Source organism: Ailuropoda melanoleuca, chromosome 5, assembly GCF_002007445.2.
Source record: "Ailuropoda melanoleuca isolate Jingjing chromosome 5, ASM200744v2, whole genome shotgun sequence".
NCBI lineage: Eukaryota > Metazoa > Chordata > Mammalia > Carnivora > Ursidae > Ailuropoda > Ailuropoda melanoleuca.
In genome coordinates, this window is record NC_048222.1 from 36476436 (window position 1) to 36495240 (window position 18805).

General features: G+C 35.9%; 1 protein-coding gene across 11 annotated transcripts in view; it reads left to right on the plus strand.

Annotated features, from left to right (window-relative positions):
* Positions 1–18805, plus strand: part of MYO9A (myosin IXA) — a 307312-nt gene that overhangs the window by 179829 nt on the left and 108678 nt on the right. For 8 of the 11 annotated variants that reach the window (XM_034660724.1, XM_034660725.1, XM_034660722.1 and 5 more), the window contains 9 exons: positions 2177–2299; positions 5139–5219; positions 7870–7980; positions 9084–9206; positions 10806–10955; positions 12448–12767; positions 13357–14958; positions 17908–18007; positions 18513–18728. In XM_034660724.1, coding sequence (XP_034516615.1) covers positions 2177–2299; positions 5139–5219; positions 7870–7980; positions 9084–9206; positions 10806–10955; positions 12448–12767; positions 13357–14958; positions 17908–18007; positions 18513–18728 — 2826 coding nt within the window. The remainder of the gene's footprint in view (positions 1–2176; positions 2300–5138; positions 5220–7869; positions 7981–9083; positions 9207–10805; positions 10956–12447; positions 12768–13356; positions 14959–17907; positions 18008–18512; positions 18729–18805) is intronic. The other 3 variants (XM_034660730.1, XM_034660731.1, XM_034660726.1) reach the window with 2 other exon arrangements.

Consider the following 18805-nt stretch of genomic DNA (forward strand, 5'->3'; position numbering starts at 1 on the left):
CTCGTTATTAGTGTATAGAAACAACTGATTTCTGTATATTAATTTTATATTCTATAACTACTGAATTCATTTACTTCTAATAGTTTGTTAGTCTTTAGAGTTTTCCATGTATAATATTATGTCATCTGCGAATAGTATCAATTTAACTTCCTCTTTACTAATATGGATGCCTCTTATATTTTTGTTGCTGTTGTCTGATTGCTGGGGCTAGGACTTCCAGTACTATGTTGAATAGTACTGACAAAAGGACAGCAGTGGACATCCTTATCTTGTTCCTGATTATATGGGGTATTTTGTCAGAGTAGTTGCAAATATTTTTCTGTGTCAGTAAATAAGGTTACAGTATATTTATGAACTGTATAGTATTTAGTTGTGTGGCTAAAGCATACTTTATGAAAATAATTCCATATAATTGCATATCTCTGTTGTTTTTCACTGTTTTTTGAATACATTGTCAGAAGTAACTTTCAGATCTTCTTTGATAATCTCCTTAAATATGTATAAGTGAAATTGTTTATTAGAAAAGTTATACTGATCTGCATTCCTAAGAATGGTGCATAAATGTGTCTCTTTACAATCTCGTGAATACTGGGTTTCTTTAGTCTTTGTTATGTTGCCAATCTGACATGCAGAAAATCTATTTTTTTAATTTTTTAAAAAAGATTTTATTTATTAGAGAGAAAGAATAAGTGGGGGGAGGGGTAGGGAGAGAGGGAGAAGCAGACTCCCCACTGAGCAGGGAGCCCCAACGGCAGGCCTTGATCTCATGACCCTGAGATCACAACCTGAGCTGAAGGCAGATGCTTATCCGACTGAGCCACCAGGCGCCCCAGCAAATCTCTTGTTCAAAAGAAATGTACTTTTCTTTGATTATAAGTCAGGTTGAATAATTGTCATTACGTTATTTGTCATTTATACTTTATTTGAAAATTGCCTGTTTCAAGTCTTTTGTTCATTTGTAATTGTGGGATGAATTTTTAAAGTAGTTTTTGTAGTTCTTATGTATGGATAATAAGTTTTTGTCATTGTTGGAAAAATTTTATTTAGTTGCATTTGTTAAAATATGTATTGTACTTGTTGCCACTTGAAAGTTTATATTTTAGGTGTTTATATTGTCAAAATTAATATTTTTAGACTCTTAAATTTGTCATGATTTTAACTCAGTTCTGTGCTTTTCATACAATAAAATTTTTAGTACTTTTTGAATAACATTATATAGTTGTACATATGTATAAATAATATTCTTTCCGTGGACAAACTCTGCCATGAATATGGTATGGTTTTAAAAATTGTGATTGGCTACAAAAGCTCTCAAAGACTTTATTAATATCCTATTTTGTATTCTTTAGTTGCTTTATGTATCACTCCTATCTTATTATTAAGATTAGTATACCAGGATCATGGTTGATAGGATTGATGTTTTGTTTTTTTCTGTGTACATTTCTGGCTTATGTGCTGTAGCCATAGGATTGAATTTAATTTATTGTCTCTCTGAGTTAGGATTCAGTTACAGATAACAATAATTACTGTGGGTATTTTTAAGTAGAAGAGGACTTAATTCAAAGAGGTGCTTACAAAATTGTTAGAAGTCTTAGAGTTTCAGAGTATTAAAACAGCAGTGCAGAACTGACCCCAGCTGCAATCAGCTAGGAAAGCAGGAAACTGCCATTCTAGCTGGTGGTTCCAGGCACGTACTACCTGTGGTGTGGTCCAGGAATGAGGAAGGAGCTGCTACAACTATTGGGTCCAGGGCTAAGGTGCATTTCCTAGAGTTTCAGTGACCATACAAATTCCTCTGCCTCTCACCTCATAAAGGTAGTACCTGGACATTGGATCACAAAAAGCTAAAGTACTTTGATGTGTATGGTTGTCAGAAGAAACAGAAGCTAGTAGTCAAAGTCTCTGCTTCAGTTAGATCTTCCTAGTTTCACATGTGGGATTTTAAATGATAAACTTAAATTGCATCGGGAACCCAAATGCAAGAGAGTTTGAGAAATGCAGTTTTCTTTTTAGCTGGAAAGCTTCTGCAAGAAAACAGGAGGGTAAGATGGCTGTTGAATATCCAGTCTCCACAGTCATTATACCTAGGTGATAATGAAAAATGGCTTATAATTTTGTTTTTCCTGTTCTTTGATTAAATTATGTGAAGAATTTTATTTTTCTCACTTCTTTTCAGCACTTGTTAGAGGTAAATTCTTTAAAGCACCTGACAAGACTGACGCTACAGGATCGCATCACCAAGTCTCTTCTTCATTTGCACAAGAAGAAAAAACCTCCCAGCATCAGTGCCCAGTTTCAGGTTATTTCTTATTTTACCTTTTTATAAAAAAAGGTTTTTTAGAAAGAGGAGTCTGCTTCATTCAGATTGGCTTTGAAAAGTCAAGATGGATCTGTAAGATACCTGAATGGAAAATGATTCATATGACTTAAAAGCCATATTATAGTGGTCATTTTAGAGAGAAGTAACAGGGGTTGAAAAAGTCAGCTGCCTTTCTTTTTCATCCTTTTATATGTGGGTAGTGGATATCGCAAAGAGTAATTCATTGTTTTCAGTGCGAGGAGACAGGCAGCAGAAAATTGATACTATAAACAAAACCTGCCTTTAAGCCTACTGCCCAGATACAATCACTGTTAACATAATGTGTATGGTTTTTTTTCTATATATATTTTAAACTTCATGCTACTGCCATCTTTTTTTAACTAAATGGGATTTTAGGTAGTTTCTGGTTTTATTTTAGTTTTATATACATAGAAATCCATTTCCTTTTATTGTGACTGGGCATTTGGCAATAAATGTGATCATAATAACAATTACATAACTGTCAAGTTGACTTTTATTCTCTGAACATACATCTGTGTCTTAAGTTTTCTACAATACCCACATATTGGCTTTATAATCAGAGGAAAAGGTGTTTAAAAAGGATTATTTTTTCAAAGATAGATTGTTTATAGCAGCAAGAAGCAGACTGGTGGTTTCCTGGGGCTGTGAGCAGGAGCAGTTATTACTTGCATAGGGGCAGGAGGGAAATTTCTGGGGCGATGGAAGATTTCTACATCTCACTTATAGTGATGTTTGTACAATTATGTAAACTTACTAAAAATCATTGATGTGTAGACTATAATGGGTACATTTTTATATTATTTAAGTTGTATTTCAATAAAATTGTTAAAAACAAAATGTCACTATTAAGGGAATGAAAGTGCAAGCTGCAAGGTATGAAAATATACTAGCAATACATCTGAAAAGGACATTGTTTATGGAATATATGAAGAACCACAAATCAATTTTTAAAAAGACAGATACCCTAATTGAAATGGGCAAAAGTCTTGAACAGCCAAAACTTGTCTGATACTGAAAGATATAATCCAGAAGGCCATTGAGCCTATTAAATACCTGCCCAACATTATTAGTCATCAGAGAAATGCAAATTAACTACATACTTGTGGGCATGGCTGAAATGAAAAAGACTGATAATACAAAGATTTGCAGGGATGTGGAACAACCAGAACTTTTATACACTGCTGTTGTAGTATAAACTGATGCAGGTATTTGGAAAACAGTTAAAAGATATGTAGAAGAATGCCCATAGCAGCTTTATGCATAATAGCCCAAACTGGAACAGATAAATATCCATCTTCAATGGATTATTTAGTTGTGTTATAGTCATATAATGGATTACTACTGTATAGCACTGAAAATGTATGAAATATAATTATATGCAACAAATACAAACTAGTACATAGTGTCTATGTACTAGTACTAGCACTGGTATCTTATATGAAGTCATAGAGCAGGCAAAACTAACTAACCATCTTAGAAGTTAGGGAAATGGTTACCCTTGGTTCAGGTGTGGAGGTAGGTAACTTATGTACAGTCACCTTGCTAAATTAAATGGGGTGGGATAAAGAGGGGCTTCTGAGGTTCTGGTAATAGTTTGTTTATTGAGTTGGGCTTTGGTTACAAGAGTGTGTTCCGTTTGTGAAAATTCGTCAAACTGTATACTTATGATTTAAGCATTTTATTTTATGTATTTTATACTATAGTAAACGTTTCTGACAAAAAAGAGCACTTAAAAGTAAAAAAGTTGTATGTTGCTATAACATAAATGACAATAGTAGTAGGAGTCTAGATGGTTATAAGGTTTCTGAGTTTTACTTGAAGTCATAAAATATAAACTCTGAATAGACCGTGACAAGTTAAGTTTGCATATTATAATCCTTAGAGCAGCCACTAAAAAATACTACAAAGAAATAGAGAAGCCAAAAGATAAATTAAATAGAGTACTAAAAAACAAAATATGTTATCTGACCATAAAATGGAATTAAACCAGAAATCAATAAAGGAAAGATAACAGTCCCCAGATATTTGGAAAATAAAAAGCAGACATCTAAATAATACATGAGTCACAGAGGAAGGAAGATTTTAAAAATATTTTCAATGAATATCAAAGTTTGTGCAGTATAGGTAAAACAGTGCTCCAAGGTTCATTGATAATATTAAATGCTTTTAATGAAAGGAAAAAGGTCTCAATAGCATAAGCTTCTTTCTTAGGAGACTGGCAAAAGAAAAACATACTAATTCCAAAGCAAGCAGATAGAATAAAATGATAAAGATAAAACCAGAAATCAATGAAATTGAAAACAAAAATAATAGAGAAAAATCAACAAAACCAAAAAGCTGGTTCTTTGAAAAAAAAATTATAAACCTCTACTAATCAGAAAAAAAAAGAGGTAAAGTACAAATTAACAGTATCAGGAAAGAAAGAGGGGACATCGCTTACATGAACAATGAAAGTGGGGAAATGCTAGCTAGTGGATACTCTACTGGAGATTTTCAACGTTGTTCTAGGAACGTATGAGTTTGAATAAATTGTTTTATGAAATGTGAAGAAAAAAGTGAAAATTTATATCTGCAATATTTACTATTGCTTAACTATGAGCTTTAAGATTAAACTACCATCCTTCTTCTTAATGTAATCAGTATGGGAATATGCACAATTTGCTTTTGAGAAAGAAAGCTGTTTCTGTGTATACCATTGTTTCAGCATAGTTTGCCAACATTATTGTTTGTATTTATAAATTATTTCCTGCCAGTTTGGAATAGGAGAAAATGCTAATTATATTGCTTTGTATTGCAGGCCTCATTAAGCAAGCTGATGGAGACACTTGGTCAGGCAGAACCCTATTTTGTAAAATGCATTCGCTCTAATGCCGAAAAGGTAAAAATGTCCTGTAAATGAGAGCTTCTAGCTCTGCTTACCTCAAATCAGGCTTTACATTTTTTTTAAGGAGAGTCAGTAGAGGGGAAGAGCTATCTATAATCTTTTTAAGGAAAACAGTGTTCTGTATTTTCTGTAGATACCCTTCTAATTTCTGTACTTATCTGCCTTTTTGATATTTATATAGGCTTGATTTAATGTTTCCTAAGAATCTGAGAAGCAAATACGTAATGAAATTCCATCATAAAAAAGAGTTCTATGCAACTTTTGTTACCCCGAGATTTAATCATGTTTGCATATAAGCCGTCATTCTTAAAGAATTTGCTTAGCATTTTTTATGTTTAGAGCTTTTTGTCTCTGCTAAATAAGGAAGGTACTGTGGATGTTCTTGATTCCTTCCTGTTTTTTATGATAGGTCTCCTATTTAGAGCTTTGTAAAATATATCTAATAAGTATAAACATTTGTCATATTTATGTTCATCAAAGGAAAAAATAGTTCCCAGCCTGAACACCAAAATGTATAGTTCTATAGCACTGTAAATATATAGTATGAATTATGCCCAGCTTTCTTAATTTTTAGGAAGCAGTCTTCAGCTCTGCAGTTTACAAACTTTGTGAACTTACCGTTTCTGTGGCTTTTATATTTTCATCTTTGTAAAAATATACTATAATTAGGGGCACCTGGGTGGCTCAGTCGTTAAGCCTCTGACTTTGGCTCAGGGCGTGATCCTGGGGTCCTGGGATCGAGCCCCGCATCGGGCTCCCTGCTCTGCTGGGAGCCTGCTTCTTCCTCTCCCACTCCCCCTCTTTGTGTTCCCTCTCTCACTGGCTGTCTGTCAAATAAATAAATAAAATCTTAAAAAAAAAAAAGAGTATACTATAATTATAGGACCAGCCTAAATAGTGTGTTGGTGTAGTATACATGGGTCAATACCTGCAAAGTACTTAGAATGTTCCTGGCCCATACTAATTGTTTAGTAAACGTTAGCTATTCTTTTAGAGTAACAAAAATGGAAACCTTTTTATTTACAGTTAAATAGAAGTTTGAGTCCTATTAATGGAGACCTTGTTATACAGAAAGTTTAACAGTTAATGAAGTAGTTCAGGGCATAGAATAAGTACTAAATAAACATTGACTGCTATTAGTACTATTTTTTAATTTTTATTTTTTAAAGATTTTATTTATTTGAGAGAGGGAGAGAACACAAGCAGGGAGGAGGGGCAGCGAGAGAGGGAGAAGCAGGCTCTCCGCTGAGCAGGGAGCCCTATGTAGGGCTTAGTCCCAGGACTCCAGGATCATGACCTGAGCCGAAGGCAGACACTTAACTGACTGAGCCACCCAGGTGTCCTGACTGCTATTACTATTTAACATAAGTTGCCCATTTGATATTTTTTTGCTTGATAGCTGGTATGTCCCATCTCTCTGCAGGAAAATGTTTGGGATTGCCTTAGGGGGTTATTGAAAATAGTATTTACAGAACAGGGAGAAATATCAGAAGTTCCAAATATATCTTTGGAATATCTAAAAACATGCCTACTGAGATACCTACAAGTGACAGGGTGTTGTGACTGGTGATGAATGACTACCTCCCGTTAGCTTCTTCCTCATCAATGCCTAGGCAGTGAGATCAGTTCTCAGGAACTATAGCAATTTTTTGTTTTTCAGTGTGTCCTACCAGTATCATCAGCAAAAAGCGTTTAGGGAAATAAGCTACTTTCTCTCTCTCTCTCTCTCTTTTTTTAAGATTTATTTATTTGAAAGCAAGAGAGAGTGGGGGGGTTAGGGGCAGAGGGAGAGAGAGAGAGAATCTCAACCAGACTCCCTGCTGAGTGCAGAGCTGGATGCGGGGCTTGATCTCATGACCCTGAGATCATGACTTGAGCTGAATCTAAGAGTCAGATCCTTAACCCTCTGAGCCACCCAGGTGCCGCAGGAAATAAGGTACTCCTAAGCTTGTACTAATCATTGAAAGAAGAATCTGTCAGCTCTCAGTAAACCAAGGCAACTGTTAGAGTGGGGTAGGTGGTTTCTGAGTGAGATTATAAAGAAAATCTCAATTAAAAACAAAAATACAGGGGCGCCTGGGTGGCACAGCGGTTAAGCGTCTGCCTTCGGCTCAGGGCGTGATCCCGGCGTTCTGGGATCGAGCCCCACATCAGGCTCCTCTGCTATGAGCCTGCTTCTTCCTCTCCCACTCCCCCTGCTTGTGTTCCCTCTCTCGCTGGCTGTCTCTATCTCTGTCGAATAAATAAAAATAAAAAAATAAAAAAGTAAAAACAAAAAATAAAAACAAAAATACAGACCCTCTTGATTATATATAAGTAGGTTATAGATTTCTGTAGTGGCTAGACTATGTGGCCTCCTCCTGTGGACAACTACATTTCTTTTTAGCTTTGAAGGATCTCTCCCTCTGCAATTACAGAAGCCTGGAAGCTTGGTTTCTCCTTTTTCCCTTGTGTCAGGCAGTTAGAATTTTTCTGAAGCTACCAGCTGGGGAGGTAAGGTTTTCCTGTCACCTCTGCTGTGTCTTAACCAGAAAATCTCCAGTCAATTTTTAGATATTCAAAAGTTAACCATACTTACAAGAGAAACATTAATTTGTAGATCTCTTAGTCTGGATTAATCTTTTTTCCATTTGCTTTGTTTTAGCTGCCGTTAAGATTCAACGATGCCTTGGTACTTCGACAGCTTCGGTATACTGGGATGCTGGAAACAGTTCGAATTCGCCAATCTGGATACAGCTGCAAATATTCTTTCCAGGTTGTGCTTTTATAGTGATACTTAAATGTATATACACTTAAGTAAGTTATTCATGTGTCTTGCTTATTTTTTATTTGGGACTCACTTGTTAATTTCTCCTGTTTTTTCATTTTCTTTCCATCTTTTGTATACAGAATTGAAGAGGGGTAGAGAGTACTCACTTCTATTGAATGGCAACAGTCTTTTTTTTTTTTTTTTTTTTAAAGATTTATTTATTTGACAGAGACAGCCAGCGAGAGAGGGAACACAAGCAGGGGGAGTGGGAGAGGAAGAAGCAGGCTTCTCCTAAGCCTAGAGGCTCGATAATTGATCCCAGATGAAGGAAAAAGTTCTTTGAATACAGACCCAGATCACTGGGATCACGCCCTGAGCCGAAGGCAGACGCTTAATGACTGTGCCACCCAGGCGCCCCAAATGGCAACGGTCTTATTAAACTTGTGTTGTGATAGAATTCCAGTTCCTGGCTATTCTCATTTGATCTGAATGTTTGCTAATACTAAGTTTACTTATAACACAGTAGTTCTTCCTACTGATTACTCCAGTAATTGATATAGTTCAATCAGAACTGTCTGTTCAAAAGATTCCATTTAGTTTTCTGTAAAGTTATCTCAGCAAGATTTTCTTCCATAGTAAGCTGCCACCAAGGCTTACAGTTATTCTCATCAGCTATTGCTGCTATGGGTATAGAATTTATGTTGAAGATTTTCAGAAGCTGAGCAAGTTCTTTGCTATTTCTGGGAGGGAAAGCTTCATTCTCAGTTATAGCCTGACACCTTTGCATATTTTTCTGCTAAAATTTCAGTTATTAAATAACTTTTTATTTGGTCATTAATACAGCTTTCTCAAAAGGGATCACTAGTTTCTGCTTTTTTTCTTCTTCCATTCCCCTTGGATAACAAAATATGTAGAATTCACTATCTTCTCTCCACCCCCATTTTATAAATTAACTGTTTTGTAATTTTTTAAATTAAGAAGTAATTTCTTGGTTTCAGTCCATTTAAAAGATGAGGAAAGGATCAATAAAAGGATAATTAGCTAGTTTAGGGCCATGTTTACATATAATCTTCTTACAATTTTGCAACAATTTTCTTTTCATTTTGTAGGATTTTGTGAGCCACTTCCACGTACTTCTTCCCCGAAATATTGTTCCATCCAGATTTAACATTCAGGATTTCTTCAGGAAAATAAATCTTAATTCAGATAATTATCAAGTTGGAAAATCCATGGTAAGTATAATATATATGTATAGTCCTTGTCAAATTTGAGTGCATTTTTATATTTAAATAATAATGGCAATCTTTGTCCATGAGAACATTTATGAAAAAGTTAGTGTACCAGATATCATAAGGAAATTGATTAGGCCAAGATTTTTACTTAATATAGTCAGTATTAACCAAAGAGCTTCTGGCCAGTGCTCTAGTACTGCCTATAGTTTTAACTGCCTAGAAATAATCTCTTCCCAGGTATTCTACCGTAATCTTCAACTTACCCAGTAGGGGATCTTACCCAGATTCCCCTACTGTCCTTCATTTGTCAACTGTTGTTTTTCTCTGTCATAGGTTCTTAGGCTAAAAACTGTAATGATATTTGGCCTACGTGTCACTTTAATCCTTTTACGAAGTTTTATTTCTTTTTTCCTCACAAATGATTCTCACATCTCTCCCTTTTTCTTCATTCCTACCGCTTGCATTTTAGTCTGTTCCTTAGCACCCACTTGTATTTCTCTTACAGTAAACAGATCTTTCACCTGGTTCCAGTCTGTTTGTCGTTCCGTTTAACTCACTCTACCCATAGTATCAAAATCATCATCTTAATATACCTCTTTTATTATGTTGGCTTCCTGCTTAATAGTAATCCCATGATAACCTCCTTATTAAATTCAAACATCTTTCTCTTCAAGAACTCCATACCATGACTTCACACCATTTAATATCTTCTTTATGAAGATTAATTGTTCTGTTGACCCCTGTATATACTGCCATGTACATTTATTATTATTTCCAACTCCTTGTTCTGCTCAGGTAGAGACCTGTCTTTTGCCTTTATAGTTCACTGTTTTCCAGTATAGATACTGTTTTTACGTATCTAATATTTATCTCTTCTTTTTTTTAATAGTTTTAAATTTTTGACAGACGTGGGAGGTAATGGATATGTTAATTAGTTTGCGGTGATTCCTTCACAGTGGTTACATATGTCAAAATAACCCATTGTACACCTTAAATATATATAATTGTTTCTGTCTACCTGCTCTTAATGGTAAAGTGCAAATCCTATTTCCAGAGGGTCTATGTCTAAGTTATATTAGTTATATTTGTTTTCCCCTATGTCCCCAAAGATTTATTAATGGAATTAAAGAGTAAATAAACTGATTAATAGCCTTGGGTAGCAAGAAACCTTTGATGCCTACTGGGTTTCAAAAAGACTGTTATTATTGGCTTATTCATATTATCATCAAACTTCAAGATCTGTGGTTTTCAACTTTTTTCCGCCCACCCTAACATCCTTGAAAATAGGAAAAATGACGTTACCAGTGGTACATTGGCTTATGATGACAGTGAATTTCCCAAGGGAATAAAATTTCACAATCTCTGAGACTGAGAATTTTATATTCATGTTCCTTTTTCCATTTCCCCTTCTATATTCTAATGTCTCTTAATTTGAGAATGACTTCTTTGGATAAATGGGTAGAAATATTCATCAGTACTGCTTTTCATGTCTACCACTGTATTCTTCTCTAAAGAAGCTTACCACATAAAGGATGATTCATGAAATAAATTTCTCTATTTTTCTTAAGCTGTATTCCACATCTTTCTTCCTTTCGGTAGGTGTTCCTGAAGGAGCAGGAACGACAGCACCTACAAGATCTGCTTCACCAAGAGGTGCTCCGCAGAATCATATTGTTGCAGCGATGGTTCAGGGTTCTGCTGTGTAGGCAGCATTTCCTCCGTCTGAGACAGGCATCCATCATTATCCAGGTTGGAAGCAAAAGTATCCTCACATGAGATTTGCTAGTTTATTTGGCCTTTATTTTAGTAACTAGAATTTTACTGTGAAACATCTGAATAAGAATATAAACTTCTTCAGAGATGAGAATGTGTCCTATTCATCTTTTTTAAACATTTATTTATTAGAGAGAGAGCGAGAGAGAACGCACAGGGGGAAGGGCAGCAGGAGAGGGAGAGAGAGAATGTCAAGCAGATTCCCTGCTGAGTGCGAAGCCTGACACAGCGCTTGATCTCATGACCGTGAAATCATGACCTGAATTGAAACCAAGAGTCAGATGCTTAGCAGACTGAGCCACCCAGGCGCCACTGCTATTCATTTTTGAAATGATCATAGCACCCAACAGATTACCTATTATAATAGTTATAAAATAATAGACTATCGATAAATATTGATGGAATCGAATTTCAGTTAAATTGAATTTATAGCTATAATGTCTTACAAGGTATGGTCGGGGCAAAGGAGTTATGTGCCTTAATTTTTGTTGACATATTTAGTTTCCTGAGTTTATTTGAGAGTTATATATACACTGTTGTTGCTCTGTACTCATCTTGGGTAATAGGTACCTTATTTCTTATTTTTCTGTTTTATTTTCTCCCTCATTGATTTTTATGATGACCATTCTCCTCCATAGGCCCTTTTTTGTTTATACAAGAAAAATCTTTAGAATCTTAATCTTTGAAACGTGTGCCTCTTAATCTTAAACCCATTAATATTGGCAAACTGTAGCATGAGAAGATAATGTAATTTGTTAAAGCATCAAAAATTTTTTTTTTCATTTGGGAAACTACATTTTGATCAGTGACCAAATAGCTTTTAAGTGAGTTCTGAGCAAGCAATTTTTTCCTTGCTTATAACCTGTATTATATCATTTCAACTGTTCTGTATTAGTTTTGCCTGCAGATAGCAAGCATCCTGAAGTGAGGAATAACGTGCTGTAATTTTTATTTCTCCATCCCACAATGTTCAGCACAGAGCTGGGCATAATAGTGCTCAATTTCTTTCTTTTTTTTAAAGCATCAAAAAAAATTTTTTTTTAAAGATTTTGTTTATTTATTTGACAGAGAGAGACAGCCAGCGAGAGAGGGAACACAAGCAGGAGGAGTGGGAGAGGAAGAAGCAGGCTCCCATTGGAGAAGCCTGATGTGGGGCTTGATCCCAGAACACTGGGATCACGCCCTGAGCCAAAGGCAGACACTTAACGACTGAGTCACCCAGACACCCCATAGAGCATCAAAAATTTTTAAATTATTTTAAGTTATAATTAACTTCATTGAGGTTATATTATCTAAAAGAGTTGTTTTAGCCAAGCATATCTGGAAAAGAAAAACTCGTTTTTTCCTACTTTAATCATGCACAGTTTAACTCTTTAGCCTCTTATCCTTAATTGTGACATCATAATTCTTTTTTTCTGTGAAAATATGGTATAAGGTAAAACAGCAGTTTTTATTTTTTTCCCCACAGCGATTCTGGAAGAATTACCTGAATCAGAAGCAAGTCAGAAATGTAGCTGTGCAGAAAGATGCTTTAGTTATGGCTAGCGCGGCCACTCTTCTCCAGGCTTCCTGGCGCGCTCACTGGGAGAGGCAGCGGTATTTGGAGCTCCGGACTGCAGCCATCATCATCCAGCAGAGATGGAAGGAACATTATAGACGGAAGCACATGGCTGCTGTCTGCATTCAGGCAAGATGGAAAGGCTACAGGGGAAGTAAGAGGTATCAAGAACAAAGGAACAAAATTATCCTTTTGCAATCAATATGTAGAGGATTCAGAGCAAGACAAAGGTAATCTTTGTTGCTATGATAATTTCTCCTTCTCTCTTCCCAAGTATTTTGTTTATATCTCTGCTTTAACACTTGCCTAACTTCTATTAGAATTGGTTATGTATGTTTTGTCTTCTCCGCTAGGCTGTGATACTCCTAGCTCTTTTAACCCACACTGTGTGGTCTATAATAGAAGCCAAATAGATGTTTATTGAATTAAATTGGATTGAAAACCTACATGCTCTATGGTTACAACTGCCAAGAGTTAGCTTTTATATTCGGTTGAGTCTTTAAAAATTGGCAGTATTCAGTTGTTTCTACCTTTAGAAACTTTAATTTCATTTTAAAGTTTATCTTAAAAGATATTTTTTAGATGAGAGCTTTACTTCTGAGTTAATTTATGTTTTGACTAGAGTGCCCTATTAGAAATAATGCACTTAATAAAATATCATCTCACTCATAGAAATGTAATTATGAAATGTGCATCCAAGTTAGCTTAAGAAGAAAAATCTGAAACTTCCCATTTATTTCTTAAATTCTCAGTAAAATGGATTCTCTCCAGTAGTAACTAGAAGATATCTCTAACCCATTTTTCCCTGTTTTTATTTAGATTTAAAGTTTTAAAAGAACAAAGACTGAAAGAAACAAAACTAGAACTTGGATTGGCAAATACTGAGCCATCTGGAGCTCTGGAAATTCAGGGTTCAGACCCTTCAGAATGGGAGGATTGTTCCTTTGACAACAGAGTAAAAGCTATAGAGGAATGTAAATCTGTGATAGAGAGTAATCGAATTAGCCAGGAAAGTTCAATGGACTGCTTGAAAGAGTCCCCAAACAAGCGACAGGAGAGAGCCAGAAGCCAAAGTGGTGTAGACTTGCAGGAAGAAGTGATTGTAAGAGAGAGACCTAAGTCTTTGGAGGATCTCCACCAGAAAAAAGTAGGTCGGGCCAAAAGAGAAAGTCGGAGAATGAGAGAACTAGAGCAAGCTATATTTAGTTTGGAATTGTTGAAAGTTCGTTCTCTTGGTGGCGCGTCTCCTTCGGAGGAACGTAGATGGTCTACAGAACTGATACCTGAAGGCCTTCAGTCTCTACAGGGTACACCTGACAGTGAGAGCTCTCAAGGAAGCTTGGAACTTCTGAGTTGTGAGGAAAGCCAAAAGAGCAAACTGGAGTCCATAATTTTAGATGAAGGAGACTTGCAGTTTCAATCACCTAAAATATCTAGCAGTCCAAAATTTGATTCACAGAACAACGCCCTCAGTGCCTCAAGTGCGACTGACTATACATTGATTGAAAAGGGGGCACCCTCTGACTCAGTGCATTTGAAGAATGGGACTACGAAGGAAAAACTGGTTTGCAGTTCTGAATCTATTACCTGTAAGCCACAGCTGAGAGACCCCTTTATTTCAAATAGTTTGCCTACATTTTTTTATATTCCTCAACAAGACCCACTGAAAACAAGTTCCCAACTAGATACAAGTATCCAGAGAAACAAGCTCTTCGAAAGTGAAGAAAAACTTTCAACTCTTACTTTGGATATCAACAGGGAATCCAGAAAGTACCACTTCCCAGGAGAAAATCAAGTTGTTACATCTTTGAATACAGATTCTTCTAATACTGTGCTGAAGAAGTTAGAAAAGCTAAACATTGAGAAGGAAGAAAGGCAAAAGCAGTTGCAGCAACAGAATGAAAAAGAGATGATGGAACAGATTCGTCAGCAAACAGATATTTTAGAGAAGGAGCGTAAAGCCTTCAAGACAATTGAAAAGCCAAGAACTGGGGAGTCCTTCCTGGCACCATCTTTCCATCCATCAGATCAAAGAGCAGGGAGGCCATCCTCTCTTCTCATTCTGAATACCCCAAATAACGAAGAACCCAATGTAGTAGGGCCTCCATCAGTAACTGTAAAAGATGTAGCTCTTCTTCCAAGAGACAGTCCTGCTCACCTACCCCGGAAGGACCGACCTGTCACCTTGTTCTTTGAGAGGAAAGGAGGCCCATGCCAATCTGCTACTACCAAGGAATTATCCAAGACAGACAGAATGTGCACCCAACTGAATGTAGCCTGTAAACTTTCTAATAATCGTATTTCAAAAAGAGAACACCATAGACCAACTCAGTCTTATAGCCACAAATCTGATGACCCTTCCAGAGATGGAACTACTAGGGTTATTTTCTTCACGCCAAAGGATAATATGAGTATTTCCCTGTAAGTGAAATGCTTATTTATTTTATGTATAAATGGGAAACATTTTGGAGAATTTTGTTAAGGTGCCTTAATCTACCTCAGCTATTTGTATGGGTGCTACTGAAATTAGCCATTTTCTCTGTGTAAAAAAAAAAAAAAATCCTTAATTGTTGACTCTAGCAGGTACCTGAGATTGAATATAATTATACCATAGAAATCTTTGACTAAAGCACAGAGTTTTTTGGTTCCTCCTCATTAAGTGAGAAAGCATTTGTGAAGGGCAGTACAGTGCCTGTAAATAGCAGGCATTCAGCAAATGCTGGTTGCCCTAGATCTCTCAGTTGTGGCAAGTCCAACCTTGTTAGTGTCCGTCTTTAAAGTTAATGTACTTTGTCCCCGTGATTAGCCTATTTATGGTCTTCATTAAGTACTTTATACTTTTTTTGTGTTGTAAAAAAACACAAAAAGAATACAATTTACCATCTTAACCATTCTTAATTGTACAGGACAAGTGTTAACTGTAGACACGTGGTTGTGCACTGGATCTCTAGAACTTTTTCATATTGCAAAAGAAACTCTGATTACCCATCGAACAGCTACTCTTCTTTCCCCTTACTCCAAGCTCCTGGCAACCACCATTCTACTTTCTAAGAGTTTGACTACTTAAGTAGATGGCTCATATAAGTGGAAGTTCTTTATACTTTTAAATTTTGTTAACTAGTGGTCACCATGAGAAAAGCCCTTTTTAGGTGAACATAAAAACAAAGATGATAAAATTTAAGACATTTGTGTTAAGTCTTTGTATATAGTGGATTCTTTTAGTTCTTGTGGGAGAATGTCAGTGTTTAAGTAAAAGGAGGGTATATATCTTAGGGATAAAAAAAGTTGAATTTCCCATTTACTGTGAAAATAACCTTTTCTCTCTTATCATAGCTTGAACTTTTAATCTTTCAGTCTTTAAAATTATGTACATACTTTATAGACCTTTTGTAAGTACAAGGAAGAGATCATTGATATTTTTCCATCAGGGATTTTTGTATGGTATTATGAAATTCAGTTGGACTAAATGACAGTTGAGGTCCTAGACTTGCCCATTAACCTAGAGATTGCCCCAAAGTTCAAAGACCTTGTGTAGCATATATAAGCCCATCAGAGTGTTAAAAACATTATTTCCTGTCATTCTGATTAAGTTTAGTGATGTGAGGTGTGTGTGTGTGTGTGTATGTGTGTAGGATCCATGAATGTGTTCTGTAGAAGGCTTACCTATCGATTTCAAAAACATTAATCATTCTCGTGAGTTCTTGTAAACTCCTTTTATCATTTTCGAAGATAAACAGTCTTAAGGCTACTTGATCTAGTTTGCTTTACTTCATTAAGATCTACTTATCTTCAAAATGATTATATATTAGGTTGTTTTATGTGAAAGCTTAAGTAGCATTCATACTTCAAATCTTGTTACATTTTATAGAATCATAAATGTTGGTGTTTCTCAATTATTTTGTCCAGTTCCCACATATTATAGATGAGATCACTGAGGCCCACAGAGGTGAAATGACTTGTTCAAGGTCACATACTGAGAAATAGCTGGGAATAGAATTTGAGTTTCGTGATTAGGAATCACTATTGAGTTTCATGATTAGGAAGTAAGGTTGGTGTTCTTACTATGCCATAGATGAGTGCATAGTGGTCTTCAGTTGGTTAATGAAGGAGAACAAAAAGGAAATCATGGAGAAATCTAAAGAAAATGCTGTGAGTTTAAAAGTTGGCTAGGGTTGTCAGGTGCTGTCAAAGGTCCTGTTAATTGTTTCCCTCTTTTGAGAACAAACCAAAGACCAATAGGCTCAACTGTGGCAAAAGAGATTTTAATAAAAGGGAATCTTTTAGGATCGCCTAGGATTGCTAGATTTAATCATACATTGGTCAAAAAGGGAAATCTCTGAGAAGCCTGTGGCTAGGAAAGATTGCCATCTATTTAGGTTTGTTTTAGGATTCGTTGCATAGGGCAAAGGACAAGATAACCTCTTACAACCCTAGGTCTTCATTTGTAAAAATTAAATGGAAAATTTCGAATGATTGAGCAATTAGTCTGCCAACTTGTATTATAAGTTAGTGTCTACTTTAAACCCAGCACTATGCTAGAGGATAAGGTATGAGTCTCAGTGAGCTTATAGTTCTGCTAAGGAGAGATTAGCAATATGTTGTTGATAAATTTTAAGACTCATGGTACTGAGTAAATATAGGTAATTGGGGCCATGAAAGTTCTGGGTTCTATTCAGATTTTCATCAGATATCCATTTCTACAAAGAATTTAATGATAAAGTAGTCACATTGTGTGGTTATTCAAGCAAAATTAAGTTTTCACAAGGTAACACTTCTGTATGGCATAACTCCCTTAACTTGATAACAATTTGTTATCCTGCTAGTGTTGATTTTGTTCCGTATAACAAAGTTTTAAAACTAAGATAGTAGATGGGAGCTGCAGAGAGGTTTCAGAAAGAAAATTTGCTAACCAATAGGAACCATCTCAGTATAAAACAAAATAATGGGATCTATATCACTTGATAGTTACTTATCAGGTATTTTATAATGATCAGAATAAAAGGTCCTTCTAAGACTAATTCTAAAGATTCGGGGATATAGCGTTTTCCCTTATCATCAAATCCCTTAGTTTTCTTGAGCTATTTCTGCTGCTGCTATTCTTAAACATATGTCGTAGTGGAATATACCCAGTGATTATCAGGGACAGACCTCTAGTAATCCAGTCACATATGTCAATTCTTGATAATACTACGTGTAGAAAAAAATTAATATGTTGTTTTGGGAATTGAATAAGATCTGGAAATATTTATGTAATTTGTTAGAATTCTTTGACTTGGCTTGTTAGGCTCTATTTCATGCTGTACTTTAAGACTGCTGCCATGGGATGTCTGCTAGGAATTGAATTGTAATCCTGTTGTTTATTATCCTAAGTGTCAACAAGGAATCCTTAAACAGTGGAAATCCTCAACTCCGTAAACAAGATGAACCAACTTGGAAACCTGTGAAGTTAACTGGGCCGGGCCAAGGAGAGGTAAGTATTGGATTTTATCTATCTTTTATGCAAAATAGATACACTTATTTTGGAAATTATTATTATTATAGGTAGAGCACCTCATTTATGCATTTACTCCCAAGTGTTTATGCGAAAGAAGCCATGAGTTAAGTCTGTTATACTTAAGGAGGTGTACTTCAGGGAGGGAATGTTGACTAAAATCCCAGATTAAGTTTTCAAAAAAGATGTTGCTTAAAAAGAAGGCAATTTATGCAAGTGGCTTTGGTGACATATTATGGCAGTGAAAGATGATTTCTTGGCTATGAAGAACAGTGTAGATTTAGCTTCCATTTTTGTCCTTTGTCCAGAGTAATGTATATAGATTGCTTTTGGTTATCTCTGTCACTTCTAGTAGAAAGGACGCTACTAGTGGGGTGGAGGGATGTTTCAAGAAATTCATGAGCTCTCTGTCTTTCATTGGCATCCTCTCCAAAAAAACCAAGACAAAACATTGTTGTGTTATTTGTTTTATCATTTGGTCAAGCAGGTTGCCAGACCGGCCCATAAAAAGAAAGCTCGAATGGCGCGGACGCGCTCCGATTTCTTGACTAGAGGTACTTTTGCCGATGGGGAGGGGGATACAGAGGAAGATGATTACGATGACATTATTGAGCCCCTTCTCTCCCTTGACCAAGCTTCTCACTCTGAGCTAGGGCCTGCATCCAGCCTGGGTCAGGCCTCTCACAGTGACTCCGAAATGGTAATTTTACAGCAATATAAGAAAAATAGGCAACAAACAAATCTGATGGGAATAGTGAATAGCCTTTGCTAATCTAA